The sequence below is a fragment of the Antechinus flavipes genome, chromosome 5, assembly GCF_016432865.1.
Source record: "Antechinus flavipes isolate AdamAnt ecotype Samford, QLD, Australia chromosome 5, AdamAnt_v2, whole genome shotgun sequence".
In the NCBI taxonomy this organism is placed as follows: Eukaryota; Metazoa; Chordata; class Mammalia; order Dasyuromorphia; family Dasyuridae; genus Antechinus; species Antechinus flavipes.
Genome location: NC_067402.1, coordinates 22,987,556 through 23,012,056, shown reverse-complemented (window position 1 = coordinate 23,012,056; position 24,501 = coordinate 22,987,556). Strand labels below are relative to the sequence as shown.

Below are 24,501 nucleotides of genomic sequence, written 5' to 3'. Positions count from 1 at the left end.
CTAGCTCTGTCACCCAGTCTAGGCCCTTCTATCAGCCCCTGGGTTATTTTTACTTCTTTCTCATTAGGTTTTTGTCAGCCTTCCTCTTTACATCCCCTCAGGCCCCATGCTTGGCACTTCCTAAAGAAATATCTATGTTTTCTCCCAAAATCCCAGCTTCTTCAAGCCCTATATCTTACCCAATGACTTAAGCATGCATTTGATGTTTCCATGGCCAGTGGGTAGCACAGTGGATAGAGTACCCAACCTGGAGTCAGGAAGATTTATTTTCCTGAATTAAAATCTGATCTCAGACACTTACTTAGTTGTGTGACCCTGAGCAAGTCACTTAACCCTGTTTGCCTCAGTTTCCTCATCTGTAAAAATAAGCTGGAGAAGGAAATGGCAAACCAGTCCGGAATCTCTATCAAGAAAATCCTAAATATGGGTCATGAAGACTTGGAAACCACTGAAAAAACCTGTCTCAATCATTAAAAATTATATGTCACTGCCATCATCTTGAAATGTGAAATTGCTTCTCTGAAAGTCATCTTTGTGATCTTCCATCATTCATCTTTCTTCATCATTCCTCCTAAACCCATTCTTCATGATTATCACAACCCCTAGTTCAAGGACACTTAATTCTTTTTTTTTTTTTTGCCCATAGGCCCCTTTGGGCAGGAGTGTGATGAAGCCATTGAACTCCTGTTCAGAATAATATTTTAAATGAATAAAATAGAATACTCAGAATTACAAAGAAAATAATTTATATAAAATATCTATTATTAAAAAAAAAACTATGTTCATAGACCTCAAGTTAAGAACTTCTCTAGTCTCTCTATTTTCCTGCTCTATCCTCACTTGCCCTACTTTACTTGACTTCCCTTGATTTTACATTTCATTGTTTTAATGCTATACTGTTCTTTACCCAGGAATCCTTTAGCAGCCAAGTCCCTAGAGCATTGGATCTAAAGTTAGAAAAACAAGGTCAAATCTTGTTTAAGATACATAGCTGTGTGAGTCTAGGGAAGAAATTTATCTCTCTTGCCTCAGTTTCCTCATCAATTAAATGAACAAAAGCTCCTATTTCCTAGGATTGCTCAAAGAATGAAATGAAATATTTGTAAAATACTTTACAAAACACTAAAGTCTAAAGTGCTAAATAAATAGTATTAATCATTATTATTATTACTCCCTTATCCTACATAGTATGATAGCTTTAGAGCTAGAGGAGAACACAGAGTTCATCTACTCCAACCTCTTCATTTTACTGATAAGCCAGCCAAAATTCAGAGAGGGTGACTGACTTACTCAGGCTTATGTAGCTCATAGGTATAAAAGGCAGGATTTTAAACTTGGGTCTTCCCAACTCCAAATGAATCATTTGACCCATTATTTCATGCTGCTTTTCATCTACAGAACTAAATTATGAATGTGATTGCTGATCTACTGGTAGTGATTTCTAAAATGAGGTGGTCAAAAATGGCAGAGAAGCCACAGTATTGTAGAATGGCAAATACTGAACTGCTTTTCTAAAGAGAAAAGAGGGTTATCTATACACTGTAAGTCAAGGAGTTTTACATCAAATCTCTGGCCTAAAAACATGACCAAGAATCAAAGTGATTAGAAAACATATATATTTTAAAAGATCGTTTGTATTTGGAATGAAGGAGGAGGAGAGTTTGGGGAGCTGTGATCAGAAAGATTGAACCCTAGTATATATAAAGTGAAAAATGGTGTCTGATAAATCTTGTTTCATTTTTTTGATATAGCCATTAATCACTCAGTCACTCAAGAAGCATTTACTTTCTGTTTATTCCATTTTATTATATTTCTTTTTTATCTTTCAACATGAAAAGCAAAAACCCAACTAATCATAGGAACGCTGTATACTTAATATATACTTTGATTTCAGCAAAGCTTTGGTGTTACTGTTGTGTACAAGAAAGAATAATGTGTTTTGCAATATAATTAGGTAGATTTAAAACAGGTTTAAGGATTGGACTTAAAGACTCTTCATTAATGGATCAATGTCAGCTTAAGAGGGCATCTCCACTGGAGTGCTTTAGGCATCTGTTGTCTGCTCTTTGCCATGTAGCATTTTTATCAGAGACTGGAATAAAGATATCAATGATATGCTCATCCAATGTACAATTGACATGAAGTGCTAATATATTGGGTGACAGAATCGGGAAAAGATGATGAGGTTTTAGACTTTTTTTCATGCCATCAGTGAGGCTTTAAATGTAAGAAAACAGAATATCAATATCAAAGAAGTATTCCAGTCTACACCCAGAGAGAGGACTATGGCTACTGAGTACGGTTCACCATATAGCATTTTCACACTTTTTGTTGTTGTTTGCTTGAATTTTATTTTATTTTTATTTTTTTCCTGTCTGATTTCTTGTGCAACAAGATAATTGTATAAATATGTATCCACATAGTGGATTTAACATATATTTCTACCATGTTCAACATATATTAGATTACTTGCTATCTAGGAGAGGGGATAGGAAAGAGGGGGAATTGGAACACAAGGTTTTGCAAGGTTAATGTTGAAAAATTATCCATGCCTATGTTTTGAAAATAAAAAGTTTTAATTGGAAAAAAAAGAAGTATTCTAACTTTTCACTTATTAAGAGATGGTGTGCTCCTAAGGAGCAGGATCTGTTGCTTCCCACCTTTCTCTAGTTGAAAGGAACAATGATATTAGTTGGTAATTCCTTGTAGGTAGGCCATAACCTTGTTAGAATTATGAAGTCATAGGTTCTTACTTTAGTTTAATAAAAAAAGATAAATACTTAGTAATTAATATCTTCTCTTTAAGTTTACTTTCTATCTTCTTTGTATGTATTCCATAGGATACTATGTCTCGACATATTGTCTCCTCCAGTAAAATGTAAGCTCTGTGAGGTCAAGGACTCTCAATTTTTTCTTTGTATCCCTGGTATTTAGCAATAGTATTGCTTAATAAGATCTTTTGGGTGATTGGTTAATTCAGATGTTTATGACTGAGTCAAATACAGGTTATATGCTTAAGATTTGGAAAGGACCTGGAAGATGTTTTTTTTTTTTTTTTTTCTAATTCCTTTTAGAACTGAGATAACAAAGAACCAAGAAATGGGAATATCTTGTCCAAACACCTGCAGGTAGTCCCCAACAGGCTAGGCATTCTGGGAGGAAGAACAACAAGAAGTGAGGTCATTCCCTCAACATTATCATCCTTATACATCATTCTTCCTCCTGGAAAGCCAGCATACCTCCCGCTCTGCTCAAAGGATTTGTTGGTTTGGCTGGAGCAGCAAACTCATAACTGTCAGCTCAATTGCTGTCCATAGCCTCATTTATGAGTGTTCAGAGCTCTGAGCTCTCAGTAACTGGCTCAATATGCATCATTTTTACAATTGGCCATTTTCAAACTTTTCCAACAATGTGATTCTCATTTCTGGTCCCTGGGTCTCAATCCCAAATCAAGGTGGATGGGTGGGAGAGAATCCTCATTATTGTGTTATTTGGAAGCAACAGTGCATCCTTTTCCATAGTAACCTCTTATAAGCAGTAGAGGGGTTCTCATTTTATTTTGAAAATGCCCTACTTCAAAGCATCATTGATCTTTATGCTAGGAAGGCCCATGGGCTGCTCAATTACAGGCCTTTGAAACCTCCAGAAGCATCTAAAAAGCATTCGCAATTAGGAACATCCTTTTATTCATTTTTTTAACTGTTCTTTTACACTCTTATAACTTAAAACAACTTTGTAAGATTCACCCCCTAGGCGACATTTTACAGCCAGGTCATAAACCTTTGAAAATATGTTTATGATGGAAATGCTGACAGTCTTACCCTCATCTACTACTGTGAGCATTTGTGGCAGGCGCCAGCAGAATATCTTACCTGGGAGCCTGCAGATCGCAACATAAATCAGCCACAGCCTGGGGAGAAATTTTTGGTGTATTTGTATTATCCACTTCCTTTTCACAGAAACATGAGATTAATTGTTCAACCCAAAAAAAGAAAGAAAGAGGAAGGAATGAAAGAACAGAGGAAGGGAGGAAGGAAGGAGGAAAGGAAGGAGGGAAAGAAAGAAGGAAAGAAAAGAGGAAGGGAAAAAGAAAGAAAAAAAAGGACGAGGGAGAAAGAAAGAAAGGTACATTAAAGGAATATTATGGGACATCTGGCAGATAATGACTGAAAGGAGGGAAGCTAAGAGGGAGAAAGTTCATAGTGAAATCACCTTCAGTATCTTGGAGGATTGAAACAATGAAAAACAATGAGTTCCTTGGCTTCTGAGAGCCCAGATCCCGCAAATACTTTGCATTTTCCAGGTTTCTTTTTAAAATTTAATTTGATTTTACACTTTAGTCAGCTTTACGATGTGAGAGACAAGGGATTTCCCTGGTGAATGAGAATGTTTCTTAAGTAAATTATATATGTGTATCCTTTCTTTCCTCTAAGAAAAGAAGGGAGACTTTAATGGATGCCACTTTATATAAATATAACTTACAAACAGATATGAATGAAGAGATTTTTTTTTTCCTTCTCTCCTGGTATTTTCCAATTATAGGCAAACATTTAAACCTAGATATTACAAAGAAGCTATCAACAAATACTGAAGGAAAGAGTTCTCTCTCCTAACATTTATCTGGACCAATAAAAATCACAGGTCCAATCCCTGTTCTGAAGGATCCTCAATCACTTAATGATTTGGAAGAGGTCACATGGTTCAGGGGGATGTCATTGACTTTTGGAGTCATTTTGAACTATGTTCAAATACTGCCCCTGTTATTTACTATCTATAAGATTTAAAAAAAAATTACAACCTCTCCAGAATTTTATTTTCTTATCAGTAAAATGCTGGGGTTAAATTGGTTGACCTTGAAGGTCTCTTCTAATTTTAACTGCATGCTCCTTTTGTCCAAGATAGGATTGGGCCTGTGCTTTCACTGCAATGCCCAGATGTGGAAACTCCTTTAACTAAAACAGGTCAGAATTTTCTGGTCAATGTACCATCTTAGAAAATTGCCTAGAATCCTAAGATTGAGGGAATTGCTTAAGTGTGCACATCTTATAGGTGAGAGGAGGGACTTGAACCCAGGTCTTCTTGCACTGCCTCGCTATTGCACACAAATGGAGTGGAGTGAAGAACAATAATGCATTTAAAGAGGCTGTCCCCAAAGTGTTTGTTCCATTTTAAGCAATTTAAAGTTTTTTAATTCTTTTTGCAAGTCATATTTTGTTTGTTTCACAACAGCCACTGTTCCACAACAGATACTGTCTTCACGTTACTGATGAAGAATTTGAGGCTCAAACAGATTAAATGGTAGCATAGCTATCGCCAGAGGCAGCATATGAACTTAGATCTCCCAGATTTCAAGTTTGCTATTCTATCTACTGTGTCACACTTCACCTCAAGTGAAAGGGAACTGTATTTGAGTCCTTTTATTGACTTTAAAGTTTCCCCCATCCTTCACAGTAAGTATAAATAATTTTAAAACACCACCTTCTATATTTCTTCTTCTAGGACTCTGTCTCACTTCCTTTTTCTCTTCTATCCATTTTTTAAAACTTTTCATTACATACTCATCCCTTTTCCTGCCTCTCCAGTAGGAAAGTGTATAGATATATGATCTAGTTTTTAGATAAAAGCATGGATATGTTTCTATTTCTTTCTCTGCCCACTTACAGGGGAAGAACTGGGGAGCCAACCTCCCCATCATATACCTTATTGAAATCAGGAAGAATTGGATATTCCAGCTCATCTTGAAACAGTGCTAACTCACTTTTACTTTGGGGTACAGTGTGGGCAGCCTTACTTCAGTACCAATGTTCACAGGATAAAAAAAAGTCAAAGTTGAGCAATCTCAATGCTAGGTATCTGGGACTCAAAGAGGAGAGTTCTATTCACAACTCTACCTAACTCCCAAAGCTGATAGGAGATATGGCTTCTCATTAAGGTCTTCACATCAAGGCTTAATATGATTCCTCCAAAAAAAAGGATACAGTGTATTATTTATTTTTTTACCTACTACTCATCTATAGTTTAAAGCCTTAGAGAGCTTCTTGGGGATGCTAGGGAGCTCACTTGATCATGGATAAATACATGAAAGAGGTTACTTACTTTCCTCAGAAGAGGAAACTGAGGCTGAGAGAGAAATTTTGTGTGTCCAAAGTCACACAAATAGCAGTAGAACCTAGATTTGAAATCTGTTTCAGATTCCTTTCCCAATATCACCCTGCAAATTGTCAGTGGTCATTTAGAAGGCAAATAGCAGAGACAAGATTTGAACCCAAATCTTTTTTTTTTTTTTTTTACTTCAAATCTAGCATTTTATACACTCTTTCATGGTGCCTCTGTCTTATATTAACTAGATAACAAGGAATATTGAAATCATTTGTCAACATAAGGGAAGGAATAGAGAAAAAAACAGAAAACAAAGGCATTTGATTTATTTGCTTCTTATTTTTCAAATTTATAATTATTTTTCATCTAGAATTTCTTCAGTTTGTATAGATAATAATATCATTCGATTTTTCAATGTGACAAAAAGCGAATTTTATTAGTAACTTAAAATTTCTTTGTAATCACTGTTGACCTCTGAGTTGTTCTTTCCAGAAACCAAAATGTTTGTCAGTTATGAAAGCTCCAAATGGCTCACATTTCTATATGATGCTTAAGTATTGCAAAACTGCAAAGATTTCCCAATGCTGCAAGCCTGTAATTTGCTGCAATAAGTGAATAAGATGGATTTATTTTTAATATATATATTTTATTGAGTCCTTTACCAGATGACTGTAAACACAGAGGTCATTGACAGGGAAGGTGCCGTCAGGCTGGCTCATCAATGACACTCGTGACTAAACACCTTCTCTCCATCTGTGCAGTAAATTAGATTCCGCATTAGGACATTGTTGGGCCGGGCTCTCCTCTGACATCATTGGCTGGGAACCTGGTTCCTTCTTCTTCTCTTCCTCCCCTCCCCCCACCATTTCTAGCACAGATTGTAAAAGTCATAACAATTCCTTTCTTCCATGGCATTGCTTGGCACCGAAAAGCAAGGGTTCCCAAACACAGAGTCAGGAGACAATGTAAAGTTTATATTTATATATAAACAGCAGAGCCAGCAGAAGGCATTGAAATATCCCAGCCTAATTAATGAATCGTTGGGAAGCCTGATCCGCCTGTCACACCAAGCTGTTGCAGGGGCCGCAGGGGGATTCAGGTACCACCACAGAAGAATGGGTCTGGTTGTAGTTATTCTACAGCCCATCTGAAAAGCCATGTAAAGGGGCCTTTGTTCAGCTGCTTTTTTCAGACTCATTCGACAAGGCTGGTGTCGATTTCAAGTGAGGCGTGTGCCAGATTACAGATAGCTGGCACTGGCATCAGAGAGCTGTTAATTGTGGAACTCAAGAAGAAAATGGGCACATTCTTTCCAACCCAGCGATTCAAAGTAAGGGCTCTCTCTCCCCACACCTCTGGGACTTTCACTCCTCTCCTCTCTCCATTGAAAATGGCACCGATGAGCCACTTTCAAGCTTCTCACACCTAGCAGCTCCTATGGGGCAGCTTTTACCAGGACAGCTCAAGTTTGCTAAAATGTTCCTCATGTATCAAAATGGAATTGTTACCACTGTGCGGTGCTGTATAGCAGGGTTTGACGCCCAGGGCCTACGGCTACAGGAAAGAGACTTTTATTGCATTTATTCTCTCAGAGACAGACAAAGGCTCGCTATAGATATTTGCTTAGATCTGGAGAGGCTGCCTTTGCATGCCCCAAAGAGCCTCATTTCGCTTGATTCAATGCTCAAACACTGATAGCAAAAGTTAACCTTAAGTCGCACTCAATAGGGAGCAGTAGAGTAGTTCAGTGCATGACAAAATATGGCGGGTGATGAGAATCGGCTCAACTGGCAATCTTCCTTCTTCTCTTGGTCAATTCTAAGATCTACTACATTGCACATTTTGGACCTGTAGAATATGAATAGACATCCACACACATGTGTGTACATGTACAGAGAGTTTGTTTCCCATTCTCTCACAAAAATTTTTTTGTATCAATTTAAGACAAATCCAAGGAATTTGATTTGTAGGGCTCCTGCAGGCTTTAGATTCTTAACTGCCTCTTATCTTGATGAGCACCCAGAGAGAAATGAAACAGAGGAGAGAGCACTGGGGCATAGTCTTATCAAACTGTGGCTCTCCTGGAATAAAAATTCCATAAAGCAACATCTGTAGTAATTAAATGCATACATTCCTGCTCCAATTCATAGCTCTGCTAGCAAAGAAGATTATTTTCCCTAAGTGACAGCAGATATGGCTTCTTGTGGGAACAGAGGGAGCGAGAACAGATTTGCATTGTTTCTAGGAATGATTAGGACTCTTGCTGTGAATAATGTAGGATGGCTCTCTAGTGATGTGAGACAACCCTGGAAAGGAGACTTTATAAGATTCTGGCTAAAGCAAAATAACTCCCAGTTTTTTCCGCCTATACATTTCATAGAGTCATAGACTTTTAAAGTAGAAATGGATTGTAGACTCCTTCCAGCAGCTTCTATATCAACAGGAATCTCTTTATACTTGTCCTACTAGTGGCCATCTGGTCTTTTCTTGGAGACTTCCATTGAAAGATATAGGAATCCTCCATCTTTATTTGGCATTTAAATCTCTTTATGACCTGCCCCCTTCCAGCCCTCATGGTCTTTTTAATCTTTCCTTCACTCAACACAGCCCAAATTCCAGATATTTCAGCTAGCCTATGCATGTAACTCTCTCCCTTCTCCATATTCTTTTAAAAATTCTTTCTTTAATGACAGTTATACAAGATAAAGGTTTTCATTTTTCTCAATGATTTTAATGCATTTATATATATTTAAATATATATTTAGAGGCCCTTGAAAATTTTGAAATGCATTGTGGCATATAGTGTAAGCTTCTGGTCTAAGCCTAATTTCTTCCTAATTTCTTGCTTTTTAGTGTTCCAAGTAGCTCTGATTAGAATCCTTACGCCAATAGGTTGTGTTTGTGATTTTCTATTGCTTCTAAATTTTATTTATAGTTTCTTTCACTGCTTACAATTTTAGTTTTTTAACTAGCACAAAAAATGTTTTAACTAGCACAGGATCTACTATGGATGGAACAATTTCATTCTTTTTATGATCATCCTTTCTTTCTCAAGATATTCATCAACCATCCCCATAAAAACAAATTTTAGAATATTTTCAGGAATTGAAATCAAATTCACTGGGTTATGCTTCATAGACTCCTTTAGGAAATTGATTTTCTCCAATATTATCACAACTTTCCCCTTCTCTATGATCTTATAAAATCATTACCACTGGATCAACAATCTCATCAGGGTGACCTTTGGTATGTTGGCTTGGATATACCGAGCACATCTAGACCCTCTTCCACTGTCATACTACTGACCTTGGGTTGTAGCTTACTATTAGCAATTTTCTTCTGTCCTCTCCAAAGCAGAATTGAATACCTCTTTCTTCTGTTTCTCATTAATTATCATAATCCCTTTCACCCTGAGAAACTGTTCTTTATTGTATTTTACTCTCCTCCTTCCCCAATATAGCACAAAAAGGAAAGACATAAAAAACCAAGTCTTTTGTTATTGATCTTAACTTTCCTTGCTAGCCTCAGCTCATTCTCAGCTTTAGCATTGCCAACATTATGTTGATAAGACCACACACACACACAACCCTTTGGCACCAACATCCATCAGCTGTATATGCTTCCCTATATTTGTACTTTTTTCACTCCCAAATCCAAAGTGGTTAATGAATTTCCTATATATATTTCCTATGTGTTCTCTTTAGTCAAGCCCCCCCCTTCCTCCTTGTAAGATTTTTTTCTCTTTGTAGCATTTTTGAATGCTTCCTTTGACCCCTAAGCTAACTTCTTCTATAGAATTTTAGTCCATGAAAGATGAGTTCTACTAAAAATTAGTGCATTAGAATGTGTGGATTTTCTCCCTTCTTTATTACAAATTCTGTTAAAATTACACTTCCCCACCTCAAGATCCCCATGATTTTTGCCCCCAATATTTAGTTGCTCCTCATTGGTAGAAATAAAACCTAGGGTAGAAAATCCTATTAACCCTTTAAAGCATAGAATGATCATTTAGACAAGTCAAGAAATTCTTAATCATTTTACATATGACATGCAGACACTCATGCAAATGGGAGGATGGGGACACATAGAAAGACAGAAACAGAAACATAGAGAGGCAGAGACAGAGACAAAAACAGAGAGAGAGAGAAGAGAGAAAGAAAGAGAGAAGAGAGAGAGAAAAGAGGAGAGAGGAGAGGAGAGGAGAGGAGGGGGGGAGGGAGGAAGGGAGATTGCTCACATATAGGTCCACATAACTGAAATCTCTCATCCCTCCTATCTCATGGATCCATATTAAGTTTGCGATCATTCCTTCTAAATTCCTGATCTGGTTCCTTCTGTTTATATAGCAAACATTTGTGAAATCTTATTTTTCTGACATTAAACTCATCCTCTTCAGAAACTTTATAGCCCAATCTATACAGTCTTATCAATCCTCATACATGACATTTCATTTTCCTGCTGTTGACTCAGCCATCAAATCCTCATGCTTGGGGATTCCTTCGTTCCTCTTAGAAGCTTTAGTTTCCTGCAAGACTTGACTCAGACATTGAATTCTACATTTAGTCTTTCTTGATCTCTGCAAGTGGTAGCCACACCTATGCCCATCACCTTGTGCGTGTTGGATATGTATAGAAACTTATTCTTATCTTTGAACCCTTAACACTTAGCACAGTGTCTGACACACAATAGGGTTAATAAATACTTTTTTTCTTGATTGACCAGCAATGTTGTTTTGCTTTCTGTCTCCACTGATCTTAACCCATATTATCTATTTTCTCTCTCCCCTGTTTCATGAATGTCTAAATCTTTTTTTAAAAAATAGAACTTCCATTTTTATCTTTTGTTTCTACATCTCCTAAATTTCTACTCCCAATCTACCCCCATAGCCTTTCCTCTCAGAAAGTCAGACCCCTTATGAAAAAAGCCAAAAGAGAGAAACAAAAGCAGCCATACCTTGTTAATATATAATGATCTTTCCTTTCTATTTAACTTGTTTCTCTTGAAAAAGTATACATTTTCAGAGTTGTATTCTTTTTATAGGTTCTATCCTATCCCACTAAGACTCAACAATGCTTATCAGGCCAAATTTGCCTCCTTTGCACAAACATTTCTTGTTGACCTTGCTCATCACCTTTCCCTTGTGAATGTGTATAATGGGGTATTACTGTTATCATTGTGACAAGGTTGATGAGACCTACAAGATTCTACAGGATTAGAGACCTCTATAATGGGAGGAGGCGGCTAATTCAGAGGCAAAGTCCAGAGAGTTAGGCATGGAGTCAAGTTGGGAACCACTGACCTAAGTAATTCCTCAAATGGAAATTCTGATCAGGAACTCACCAGTTCGAGGAGAGAAGAGATAAATTCAATGAATTTACCAGCATTCTGTTATTAGTGAGGATTATGGACTTTTGGTTGAGACATCAGAGATCTACACAGTCCATTTGGGAAACCCTTTGAGGGCATGGTAGATCTATGGCCCAGACTAATGAGAAAGCTAGAAATTCATTAATTCTTGCAAAAGATCATGGTTCTAGCTGTATCATTGTAAAAACTGTTCAAAAAAGAACACTTTCTCCTGAGGAGAATGGTAGCAATGAAAGCAGCAAGTGGTGAGAGCTTAACAGTGATCCAGCTTTGATGGAAGTAAGAAACCATGTATCGCTGAGCTGTGTGTAGACCAGAGACAGAAAGAATTCATGCAGATCTGCAGAAGCATGTCAGAGCGGTCCTTGGAAAGGAAAGCAAATGAAATCCTCTTTCAAGTTGGGAGCTAACAGAATATCCATAGTAGCAGCAGAGGTCTTGGACCGTGCCATGTGGTAGTCATTTGTGGGAACTAGAATTGAGGATCACAAATCGGTGATGTTGAAGACAAAGCTGGAGCTTACCCTTCCCTACTACTGTGAATCACGTTGATTGTGCACATCTGAAGGGGAGAGGGGGCGATATTTTAGCAGCGACTTCTAAGGTATTTATTCATCTAGGGAGACTTAAACATGAAATCACAAAGTTTGAGAGTACAATAGAGGACCCAGAAGAGGCAGAAGCTCATGAGAAGAAGGGATTATTAGAACATCTAGCAATTTATATTTTTCATATTCTAGAGGAGGAGGAGTTAGTGATATAACCTCATGGTCATGCAAAATAGATCCCTGGAAAGAACTGGGGTCCACAAGAAAAGTGCTTTTTTTCCTCTTAATTGTCTATGGCCTAAGTTACAAGACTAATCTATATTCCTTGTTGTGGATAAGAAATTTATTCTTTATTCCACACTCTCTTAATTTAATATTTGCAAAGAAACTGAAGATCAGACAGAGAAAAGCTAAATTCCTAGATTCTCAGGGAGAAGGACTGAGTGATAGCATTAGCCAACGAGTATGATCATTGAGAAGTCTCCAAAAGCACAATGTTTGGGGTCTTGTTTTATGAACTTGTGAGATTGTAGATTTTATTCCTGGTTGCCTACTTGAATTTCATCTCCTATACATTTTTAGCTGACACTCTTGCTATCTCATTCTATCCATTGATTCTGTTCTTTCCAGTAGCCAGGTTGCTGCATTACACACAGGCAGTTTCCTCATTCCCCTTCTTTATAGAATTTTGAAATTATATACGAGAAAGCAAAACTGATTCTCTAAAAGATAAATCTCCAACTAAACTGAATATTATTCATTTTTAATATTTTTTTCTTTTCACAATGAATTACATTTACTCATAAGGTCATTATTATGATTCTTGGGCAGGTCTAGTGTCCAAGATAAAGGAGTAGCTATATACAATTACTGTCAGATTTGTCTCATACATTTTCTATCAGAAGTGATGATTTGAAATTTGCATTGATGCAAAAAGATATATTTACAGAAGATAGTCCACTCTGACATAAATCTGAAAAACAGATTAAACTACTCAATGCAGAATAAGAAAATAGCTTCAATTCTTCTTCCAAGTAAACACATTCCTAATTGAACCTTCAGTGAATAACTATTTCTCAAAACTAATAATTTAAGATTAATCTAATTAAATTAAATAATTAATTTAGGATTAACTTTAAACTTCATTTTTTATTTTTTCATTTTTAATAATAGCATTTTATTTTTAAAATGTATGCAAGGATAGTTTTCAATATCCATCCTTAGAAAATCTTATGTTCCAAAATGTTCTCCTTCTGTTCTTTCTACCCCTCTCCCATAGATAGCAAGTAATCCAATATAGGTTAAACATGTACAAATCTTCTAAACATATTTCCACATTTATCATCTACACAAGAAAAATCAGATCAAAAAGGGAAAAAAGCAAGCAAACAACAACGAAAAAGGTGAAAATCTTATGTTGTGATCCACATTCAATCACCATTGTCCTTCCTCTGGATGCAGATGGCTCTCTCCATCACAAGTCTACTGGAATTGGCCTGAAAATCTTTTCATTGTTGAAAAGAGCCAAATGCATCACAGTTGATCATTACATAATCTTGTTGTTTCAATGTTCAGTGTTCTCTTGGTTTTACTCACTTCACTTAGCATCAATTCACTTAAGTCTCTTCAGGCCTTTCTGAAATTATCCTGCTGATTATTTCTTATAAAACAATAATATTCCATAATATTTGTACACCATAATTTATTCAGACATGCTAAACTGATGGGCATTTACTCAGTTTCCAGTTCCTTACCCTTACAAAGAGGGCTGCCACAAGCATTTTTGCACATGTGGGTCCTTCCTCCCTTTTTATGATCTGTTTGGGATACAGGCCCAGTAGAGATACCGGATATGAGATCAAAGGGTATGCACAATTTGATAGCCCTTTGGGCAGACTTCCAAATTGCTCTCCAGAATGGTTGAATCAGTTCATAACTCCACCAAAAAATATATTAGTGTTCCAGTTTACTCAATCCCCTCCAACATTCATCACTATCTTTTCCTGTCATCTTAGTCAAAATGAGAGGTGTGGAGTGATACTTAGTTATCTTAATTTGCATTTCTCTAATCAAAAATGATTTGGAGAATTTTATATGACTAGAAATAATTTTAATTTCCCATTTGAAAATTGTCTGTTCATATCCTTTGACCATTTATCAATTAATGAATGATTTATTAAATCTAAACTTCTTAGAATAGCATTCAAGGGCTTTTACAACCTTATCCCTACTTGTCACTCATTACCTATTTTGTACTATGCCTAGGGAAAAAAAAAACCCTTTGTTTTGGCCAAATTATACTACTCATCTTTACATCAGCTCCTCTCTAGATTCTGCTTATACCCAAGGGTATACTGGTAAGTGCTTAATAGCAAGTCTCAGAAAAAAAGAATGTACAAACCACATACTTTTAAGTCTAATTTACATTATTGACATTTTCTCTGTTACTTTGTCTGTAAATTAAAAAAAAAAAAAAAACCACTAACTCAAGTCCTGATTTGAAGTGGCTGCCAATTTCTAAATACTCATACTTAAAATGTAATGGTCCCAGCACACCCAAACCTTTACATCTTTCTAGGATATCCTCAGTTTCCACAAAATCACTTCCATGTATCACTCACCTACCATATGCAATAGACACCAAAAAGCAGGGTGATACAATGATTGAAAACAAGGGAGTGTTTAAAATAGTCTAAATCCCAGATTTAGAGTCGGAGGAGACCTTGTTTTAAATTCTGTCTTCGACAGCTACAGGAGTTTAAATCTTACCTCAGTACCTCATAGCTGTGTGACCCTGAATTAAGTCACCTAACCTCTGTATGCCTCAGTGTTCTCTACGGTAAAATGGGCCCAAAGCATCTACCTTACACAACTGTTCTTAGGATCAAATGAGATGATATTTGCAAAGCACTTAGCATGGTGTCTGGCACATAGTAAGTGTTATTTTCCCCTTCCTATGTAAAATTCTTGAGTTTTTTTTTCCTTAATGGGTCAAGATATCTGAATAATTATAATGGTTTTATTCATGAGGATGTTCTGGCTCCATTGTACTTTACTTAATGAATTTTAAAGACACTATGTCTTTCTTAAAGCCTTTTCTAACAGCCCACAGTTCTCAGTGGTCACCTTCCTCTGAGTACCCCGTGGGAATGTGTTCAAATTCCAACTCTGCCCCTTAATGCTTATGTGACTGTGAGCAAGTAAATTAAACTCCCTGGGCTTTAGTCCATAATCTATAAAATGAATCGATCAAACTTGAAATTTCCTTCAAGCTGAAGTCTATAGTCTCAATTTGTCCTCTTGTTGTCTAGACTAGTCATTTGGTGTATGACATGTGGTACCTTCTACTTAGTTTCCATTTTTACTTGTACTTTCCAGCTCCCAAACAACTCTGAAGGCAGGTCATTTATCTTGTCTTTTTCCTTCCTTCCTAGGATGGAGTCAACTGAAAAATGTGAAGTGGTAATTCAACATTTTAATGGAAAATATCTGAAAACACCACCAGGAGTACCAGGTAAGCAGCTATATTGGCTAACTGTGGAAAGGGACTTGCAAAATGCGGTATTTATTGACTTAGATGGAAGATATGATGGTGGCCAAGAGCAGAATGTCTGATTATTTCATCTGGAAAAACTGTTTTTATAAAAAAAAAATCTTTGGTAACTATGCCTGTGGTAGTTTTGTGTCTTTCCTTTCATAATCACAACCATTCTGTGATTTTTTCATCAAGATAATTTTAAAACATAAATAAGGGGAAAAATGCATCTGTGTGTGTGTGTGTGTGTGTGTGTGTGTGTGTGTGTGTGTGAGAGAGAGAGAGAGAGAGAGAGAGAGAGAGAGAGAGAGAGAGAGAGAAGAGAGAAGAAAGAATGAATGCTGTTATTGCATATAGTAGATGCTATTAACTATTCCCATTTGGTAATTTCTTGAGGACTTTCTATCAAATGCTTATTTGAAACTTGAGGATTATCATACAAAATCATGATTAGTCTGTGTTTTGGAACATGGTAAGAAACCACAGCAGTATATTGATTCAGCATTACCATTTGATCCTCAGAAGGTCTTTCCACCTAAAGTATATAATTGAAAATATTATTCATACTTTCTGGTACATTTTAAAGTTGGTGCATGAGCTACATACACTAAGAAGGCTTATCACCAGTAGATTAGAAAAGTAACTCTTTAAAGAATCTTGAGCTCATTTGTTCACTTTCCACCTTCAGTGGTACTCTCAGTCTCTTTCTAACATCCCATTGCCTTTTATATCTTGTATTCTGTTATCTCTTCACACACACACACACACACACACACACACACACGTGTTTGTGTATGTCTGTGTGTGTAGAGAGAGAGAGTATATGTGTCTTTTTAGAAGAAACAGTGATTAAGATATCAGCTCTTTACAGGGTCCTTCGGCTATCTAGATCAAACCCTTCATACAATATACTTTAGAGTGATTTTCATATAATAATAACAGCAATAATAATATTTCTATAGAAGTTACTATGTTCCAGACACTGAGCTAAAACCAAAGACAATTTTGCAAGTAGGCATTATTATTATCCCTATTTTGAAATTCAAAAAACTGAAGTGAACTTGCCCAGGGTCACACAGCTAAGAAGTGTCTGAGGCTGGATTTTTACTCAGTTCTTCCCAAGTACTTTACCCACTATACTACCCAGATGCCTTTTTGCTCAGAAGACAAAAAGCTACTTAGGTCTCACAAAATTGTATTGAAGCAAACCTAAATAAGCCAATTTGTGCCATGGAAAGACATTTGGTTTAGCCAGCAGATGACCTGGCTTCACAGACTGATTCTATCACACGGTGACTTGCAGCAAGTGACTTTGCCTTTCTTTATGTGGTTCAGTTTAACCTCACCTCCATATTGAGTGGCACTGAACTGGAGGATTTCTAAGGTCCTTCTAATTCTCAATCAATGATCCTCTCTAGACTTCAATTTGCCTCATCTTCAAAGTGAGGAGACTGGAGCACCTAACCTCTAAGCTTCCTTCTATCTGTAATCACTAATTAACGTGCTATGACATACTCGGAATCTGTGGCTGTCCATTCTTCTGACTCTGGTTTTTCATCTCAAATTAACCATATGATTTCAAAACCTCAGAATAGTTTAATACCTTCCTGGAATAAGACTCTCCTCAATTACCCCAAACAAGTGGACATCTAAACTTTACTTGCAGCTCTCCATTATAGAGGAAGTCCCTTCCTCTTTTCCCCCATGGAGACATATGTATATTAGTAAAATAAAAGCCACCTCTCCCACACCTTTTATTTGCCATATTATTTCATCTTTCAATTAAAAATATTTTTCTCCTTCCCAACCATATAAATGAAAAAAAATTCATACCAAAAATGCAAGTAAAACAGATTCCTACAATAGTGATGTCTAAAAATATATGTCTCTTTCCACATCCTGAATCTACAACCTGTTGGTTAGCATGTGAGTAAAGAGTGTATTTCATCATCAGTCCTTTGGAATGATAGCTGATCAGTGAATTGATCAGAGTCTTTAAGGATTTCAAAATCCCTTGTCTTTACAATGTTGTCTCCCTGGTTCTGCTCCCCTCACTCTGTACCAATTCATACAAACCTTCCTTGGTTCCTCTGAACCCATCCCTTCCATTTTATCTTATGACACAATAGTATACATTCTGCTACCATAGTTCTTTGAGTCATTTCTCCAATTGTTGGACCCTCTCTTAATTTCCAGAAACTCTTAAATCTTATTCAGCTCAGTCTCAGGCTCAAAACTGGCTGATGAGAATAAGTGCTTCTGTATCGTGATAGTTTACCTCAAGTTTTGACCTCTATAGAATTTTATTTGGTGTATGCTTATTTGTATAGAAGCATCCAGAATAGCCCAGCCAAACAATGACAGCTATCTGGCTCATTTGCATAGCTGTACATAGAAAGGAGTATTGTGAAGAGATGGATTTCAATACATAACTCCATTTTCTAGACTCCTTCCCCAAAAGGAAACAGAGATGTAGTTTCTACCTCACTCATAGAACTGAATATGTTTCTCCCTGATAATATGAAATTAACACAAACCATTTACTAGGAGAGACAAAGAAACTTGCTCAGGCCTAAAACAGGTGAACACCCTTCTCCTATGGATGGCTGGGCTGTAAAAGAAACCTGTCTAATAGCATAGCTACACCCAATGGAAACATGGTGAATAGCAAGAACTTGGCTATTTGAGTTGGTGATTTACTCAGAGATCTAACTTGAGGGAGCATATGGGGGGAAATAATTAGGACTAATTATCACAGTCTTAAGAGATTTGACCTTATGCCATGTGACATAATCGAATTAAGTATATGATATTGATCATCTTTAAGTCTCAAACATTTGGTTTGCTATTTATATGATTGCTTTAATTTGGAAGTCCAAATGTAGTAGATAATACAAGGAACAGCATCATTTCAAGATATCTTCTCAATGAAAATCAAATCTGGGAAAAAATAAACAGCAGATAAAATAATACGTGGATCTAGTTGGAAGAAACAGAATCAATAGCCTCTGGCACAATGTTCTGTGTGTAAGTGTATGTCTATGTGTGTTTGTGTTTAAAAGGCTGTTGTTTTGGCACAGTAAATAGAGCATTGGTCCTGGAATCAGGAGGATCTATATTCAAATGCAGCCTCAAAAACTTACTAGTGCAATGATCCTGGGAAAATTATTTAGTCTCTGTCTGCCTCAATTTTGTCACTGGTAAAATGGGGGTAATAGCACCCACATCTAAGAGTTAAAGATTAAATGGATTTATATAATCTAAAAGGATTTGCAGACCTTTAAAAGCTAAATAAATGATAGCTATCATTGCTTTTTACCACAAATGGGTAAAGCATCACTGCTCCAAAGTCCTATCTTTTGGGATAATTCTTTACCCATCCTACAGCTTGAAAGTAAGATGTCATGAAGAGGCAAACATCAGTTTGGAAGTGGTGCCTCTGATGTTTTCTATTGAAGAAGCTAATTTCCCCCGACCTAGTTCAGTGCCCTGTGCTTCAGGGAACTGGTACCATTGCTCAGGGGGGTGCTAATTAGATCCAATTATAATTGGACTGACCTGCCTTACAACTAAAATGCTTGATGGAAGTGTGTGTGTGTGTGTGTGTGTGTGTGTGTGTGTGTGTGTGAAAATTTCCTGACTCACAGCTGAAAAGATTGGGGTTTTGCAGAGATCCGGGCATTGTTAATCCACATGTGATGAACATAAGAGGAGGGTATTCAAACAGATCCTCAGGAGACAATTAAGCACTGTCCAGCCTTATGAGATTGTAATTCAGTGGTCTATGTATTTGAATAAAAAAATGGCCAATAATGATTTCTCTTAGAGGGTGGAACCTGGAGCCATGCAGTTAGTTGAAAGAACATTGGACTTGGAGCTGGGATACCCTCTGCTACCTATTACTAGTAGGTCCACAGTGTGACTTTGGGCAAGTAGCTAAATTCTTCTGGGGCCCAAGACCTCAACTGTAAAATGAGAGGGAGGGACTCACTGAGTTCAGACTTTTCTTCTCACTCCACATCTATGATCCTGAAATCCAGAGGGCAGAACTAGGAGGAAAAGTGAAGGCAGACTCCTGCCACAGAAAAGGATTTCATTTAGAACAAAGGAAATAGATTCGAATCTCAGCTACCTCTGTGTAATTGCAGCAAATGATTTCAATTCTCTATGCCTCAGTTCTCCACTTTGAAAATAAAGAAATGATCTTCTAAAGTTCACTATTTCTTGGTCTGTATCTGAGAAAAAAGGTTGCAGAGGGGATCATTTAGATGTCTTGAGTAGGGGTGAATGGGGAAAGGACAATAATGTTTTTTCATCAGTACAGAGCTTCATATTATGTTTGGAAATACAGTTCAGACATGTTGTACTCCTGGATCACATCAGAATTCCCTTTGGTGATTGGGTAAACAATAATCTTTTTTTGTGACAATCATACAACGATGCTTGTAATCAGACTGGAAACGAGTTGAGTATGAATTAAATTCACTTCTTATAATTCTTTCTTCCCATGCCATGGGAAGACATCGAATTAGGCAGATCTGAATTTGAATCTTGCCTCAGATACTCACTGTCTAGACAAATGACTTACCCTCTCTCTGCCTCAGTTTCCTCATGTATAAAATGTGTAGGAAAGAGACAGATTTGTGAGGGGAAAAAAATGTCATATTATAAATAAAGTACTTTGCAAACCTCAAAGTGCTCTGTAATTCCTGGCTGTTATTATTCTGCATCTTTAAGCTGAAATGTGCCTCAGTCATTTGGCAAGTATTGTATCATCTTGATTTCTGTTAATTCGGCCATCATTATTCCTTTTGAGAGACATTAAAGGCAATCAAGTTTTCCTGTGTACTTTTGCGAATGACAATCAGAGTCTGCAAATTATCTTCCCAGCATCCCTGTAATTGGGATAAATGGAAAATCAGCTCAATTTATTGCTTTGACCTCACTCTGAAATTCAGTCCAGAAATCCTGGAGCTTGGGGATATTAAGAAGGGCAAATAACCCTGCCCACCTTTAATTGTAGGGGCTCCCACAGTGAGCTGGTATATATTAGGAAAGATTAGCCAGTCTTTCCAGGGTTAACGATGATTGATTTTTGATCTTTCAGGTGAATTTCTGGCAGGTTAAAGGAATTGACATGGAAGTTTGTGAATCTCACTTTGGGGCTATGGTTCTTTCTCCTTGACTCCCTCCCCTATTTCTTCGTAATTTCTTTATTTAGTTCATTCTTGCTATCATTTTTAATGAAAGTATCATGGGTCATTAATGCTCATTACTGCCTCCCAGAGGGGCACCAGACCAGTTCACGCTTGAACATGAATAAATGGATGTCAATGTCCTAACCAGAAGCTAAGCTTTTTATGAGCTCAGGTCTAGATGAAACAGAAAGTCACAGGAGACCATATTTCTTTGTGTCTCCTCTTGGGTAGCAAGTAAAGTAAGTGTGTCAATCATTCCCGTGTTCAGCCCTCAGTAGAAAGAGACAGTGAAGTTGTTTCTCCCTATCCCTCGAGGGAAAGAAAATCATGGTGCTCCATAAATGTTACATGTCCCACGTATTGATCTCTATGTTTTCAGGACAAAAAGAAGGATCATTAGTTGTTGACTTTTTTCACCCCATTCATTTTTTGGTACCATAATGAATCATGCAGCTGAACAGAGTGAGGAAGACCGCAAGTGCTGTTTGCAAGCTTCATCCAAAAGCAAAGGGTGAGGGTCTCTGACACTCCAGGGACTGTTGAGGAAAATTCTTGAAAGATTTCCTTTTCAAAGGCTCCCTGCAGCCTTGCCAAGCATCACAAAGACAAACCCTGTACAAAGAAGGACATGTATTGATGAGTTGAGCAAGCAGGAAGACAGCTTTATGGGAGATGACCCTGTCTTCCCTCTCATAGCAGAGTTCTGCCCATGAGCAAATGTTCCTGTCAATAGGATAAATCTTTTTCTGAAAGTGTAGCATGAGATATGAGAAAATGGAATAGACACCTCTTTAGTAAATTGTTTTACATAATTCTTTTGATCTTTAGCTATTTCCCAATCTTAATAGAACTCCAATTCCTAATCCCTCTTCCTCCCATCCCCATCCCCACCAACATGACCTCCCCCCAAAATGGAAGGGAAGACCTTGTTGGGGAGGGGGGAACTCTTTGCAGAACATCCAAACTAACAAGTTCACACCAATACCACAAAGGGCCAAAGAAAACAGGAGTGTCTATGTGAATGCTAAACTACTAAGGTACTAGATCAATTCAATCCAATGAATATTTATTGTGTCTAATATACATCTGATGTAGTACTTGGGGTTGGGCTTATAATTACAGAAAAATAAAAGTCCCTGTCCTCAATGGGCTTATAGTCTATTGTGAGGAAAATAGCATGTACACAGAGAATAAATGCAAAACCAATTGACAAGCAGGTAGCAGGTGCTAATATATGCCAGCCACAGTGCTGAGTTATAGGAATACAAAGAAGGGGGAAAAAGAAAAAAAAAAAACTGCCCTTGCTTTCAACTGGTTTACTTAGGAATAGGTGGGATATATAGACTGACAAGTAAACAGGAAGTAATTTAACTGGAAATGGAGTAGGAATCATTAGTCATTGGGAGAATGAAGAAATCATGTTTTTTTTGTTTTTTTTAAAGAAATGAATAAAGCCCTTCCCTCTTCTGACTTTCCCCACAAAGTGAGAGACTGCTGTTTTTGCATGACTGTTTCCAATACCTTATGCATTTACTCTTGACACTTATGTTGGTAATGGTAAGAAAAGGCCTGTTGTTTATTTATTTAACAGCTTTTAATGGGTAAAATACAAAGGTCAATGAGAACATAAAACACCATTTTGTATCCCAAGGCAGGGCTCACAGATTTCAAAGCTGTGAAAGGAAGTGTAGATGGAGGACCCAATACAAGAAAATCAGGCTGTCAGCAGTTGGCAGCTATGTCTGCCGGAGCAGCAGGTAGCCAGTTATCACAATTGGAGTTTCCTGGTGGGATGAGTCCACATGGTCCATAGCTCTAACCTCAGCAAGGAAGTGGAGAGAAAATGGAAAACTATTATAATGGACTGTGTGGGGAAACAAAATTCTCTTCATGTGCAAATGAAGTAGCTGTCATTGAAATGACTGTCATACACCATGAGCCAGAAATTAAAGTTAGTAAATTCCTCCAACTGTCTCAACATTGGTCTAAGACTTTCAATTGCAGCCAGGTTGTAGAAATATAATTTTTTTAGATCATTGGCTGTACAAACACTTTGATGACTAATATAGAGAATGCCGGTTTCAATGGGGTAATAATATTAAGCAATACCGAATTCAACTCTTTATGAGTAAGGACTGTTTCATTCTTTGAAGCTTTATTTATTTGCTTTGTAATAGGTCCTTAACAAATATTTGACTGATCAACAGGCATGATGGATCCCAGCATTCAATATCTATGTATCATATTTTGACTTTAATAAGTCATCCTCAAGAAGTAACTTTCTCAGAAGGGTAAAACTTTCTTGCAGATGTTATATTAAAAAAATATGTTTGTTGAATAGTGAAAAGAATGAAAGAAAATTCTTATTTGATGATATGTAGAACATTTTAGGGTCCACATTCTATTATTTATAAGCCCCCATTCTTTTTTCTCTCAACCAACCTCATATTTCTTCTCTTCTTCCTCTCCTTTCCCTACTCATTTCTATTCCTCCCCACTTTTCTTCTCTCTCAAGAATATACCCAGTCCCATATATGCTTCTGTGCTACCAGAGTCTACAATGCACAACCTGCATTGGTTTTGTTTTGTAGAGGCTTCTGGGGGATTATGTTCCTCTTAAAAGAAACGAATGCTTTGGCCTGTTTTGTGAATATAATTTTATGTGATCCACTTTGATCAAGGATGTGTCTATGTATCTCTGTGTATGTATATTTGTGTGTGTGTATATATCTATATCTATATCTATATCTATTTATAATTCATGCTCAAAAATGTGTATGCATATAGATCATAAATGCTCATATTTACATCTTAGTTTGCATACTTGTATGTACAGATGAATGATCTAGTCTTACAATATTTTAAGCAGTCATGCTTAACATTTCATAAGAGAACTAGAAATAAGTAAGCTGCCAGCTATCTGAGAAACTCTTACAACTCAGTAAGCTCTGAGTTTCCACAAAAATCATGAAGGAACTTTCCTAATAATGAGAATGACTGTCCGCTTAAGCCTTACATCTTCTTATGATGAGAACTTACCTTCATCTACTGTATAAAATGTATACAATGGAGCAGCTAGATGGTGCAGTGGATGGAGCACAAACCTGAAGTCAGAAGGACCTGACTTCAAATCTAACCTCAGACACTTAATACTGTCTTGATGTGTGACCCTGGGCAAGTCACTTAACCCCAATTGCCTCAGCAAAAATAACAATACTAACAACAACAATAATAATAATAAAATAAATTAAATTTAAAAAAAAATAAAATGTGTACAATGCCATGGATCCCGAGTTCCTTTTCCTGCCTATAGTAAGGAGGCCTTATCACTAGTTAGTATTTCTCATTGAAAACTAATAACTTAAAGGTATGTTCCCTTCTTACTGCTTCGATAGCATAATGATTAATGATGATGGAGGTGGTTGGAAACCTGGGTTATAGAATCAAGAGAGACTACGAAACCATTGGGGAGATTGAGAGTGTAGCACTGACTTTTTAGTGATGTGCTCTATTCTTTTATATAATCAAAAGTTATAGACCTGGAAATGACATCTAGTATTTGATGCACAAGTAAATGCCCTTTGTGTAACAATACCAAGATTTAATATTTAATCAATGATAGCTAATTGATTGATCTGTAGCGATGGAGAGGAGTTTTCTCATCAGGAGTCCCTTATTCCAAGTAAATCACAGTATATGAGACCAAGCAGTAAGTACCTAACTGAACATGACACAGTACTAGTAAAACTAAATA

At 36.9% G+C, this 24,501-nt stretch overlaps 1 protein-coding gene across 12 annotated transcripts in view; it reads left to right on the top strand.

The window, feature by feature from the left end:
• The window catches only part of RBMS3 (RNA binding motif single stranded interacting protein 3), a 1,470,243-nt gene that overhangs the window by 1,182,043 nt on the left and 263,699 nt on the right, over nucleotides 1–24,501 (top strand). For all 12 annotated transcript variants that reach the window (XM_052001746.1, XM_052001747.1, XM_052001755.1 and 9 more), the window contains one exon: nucleotides 15,449–15,528. In XM_052001746.1, coding sequence (XP_051857706.1) covers nucleotides 15,449–15,528 — 80 coding nt within the window. The remainder of the gene's footprint in view (nucleotides 1–15,448; nucleotides 15,529–24,501) is intronic.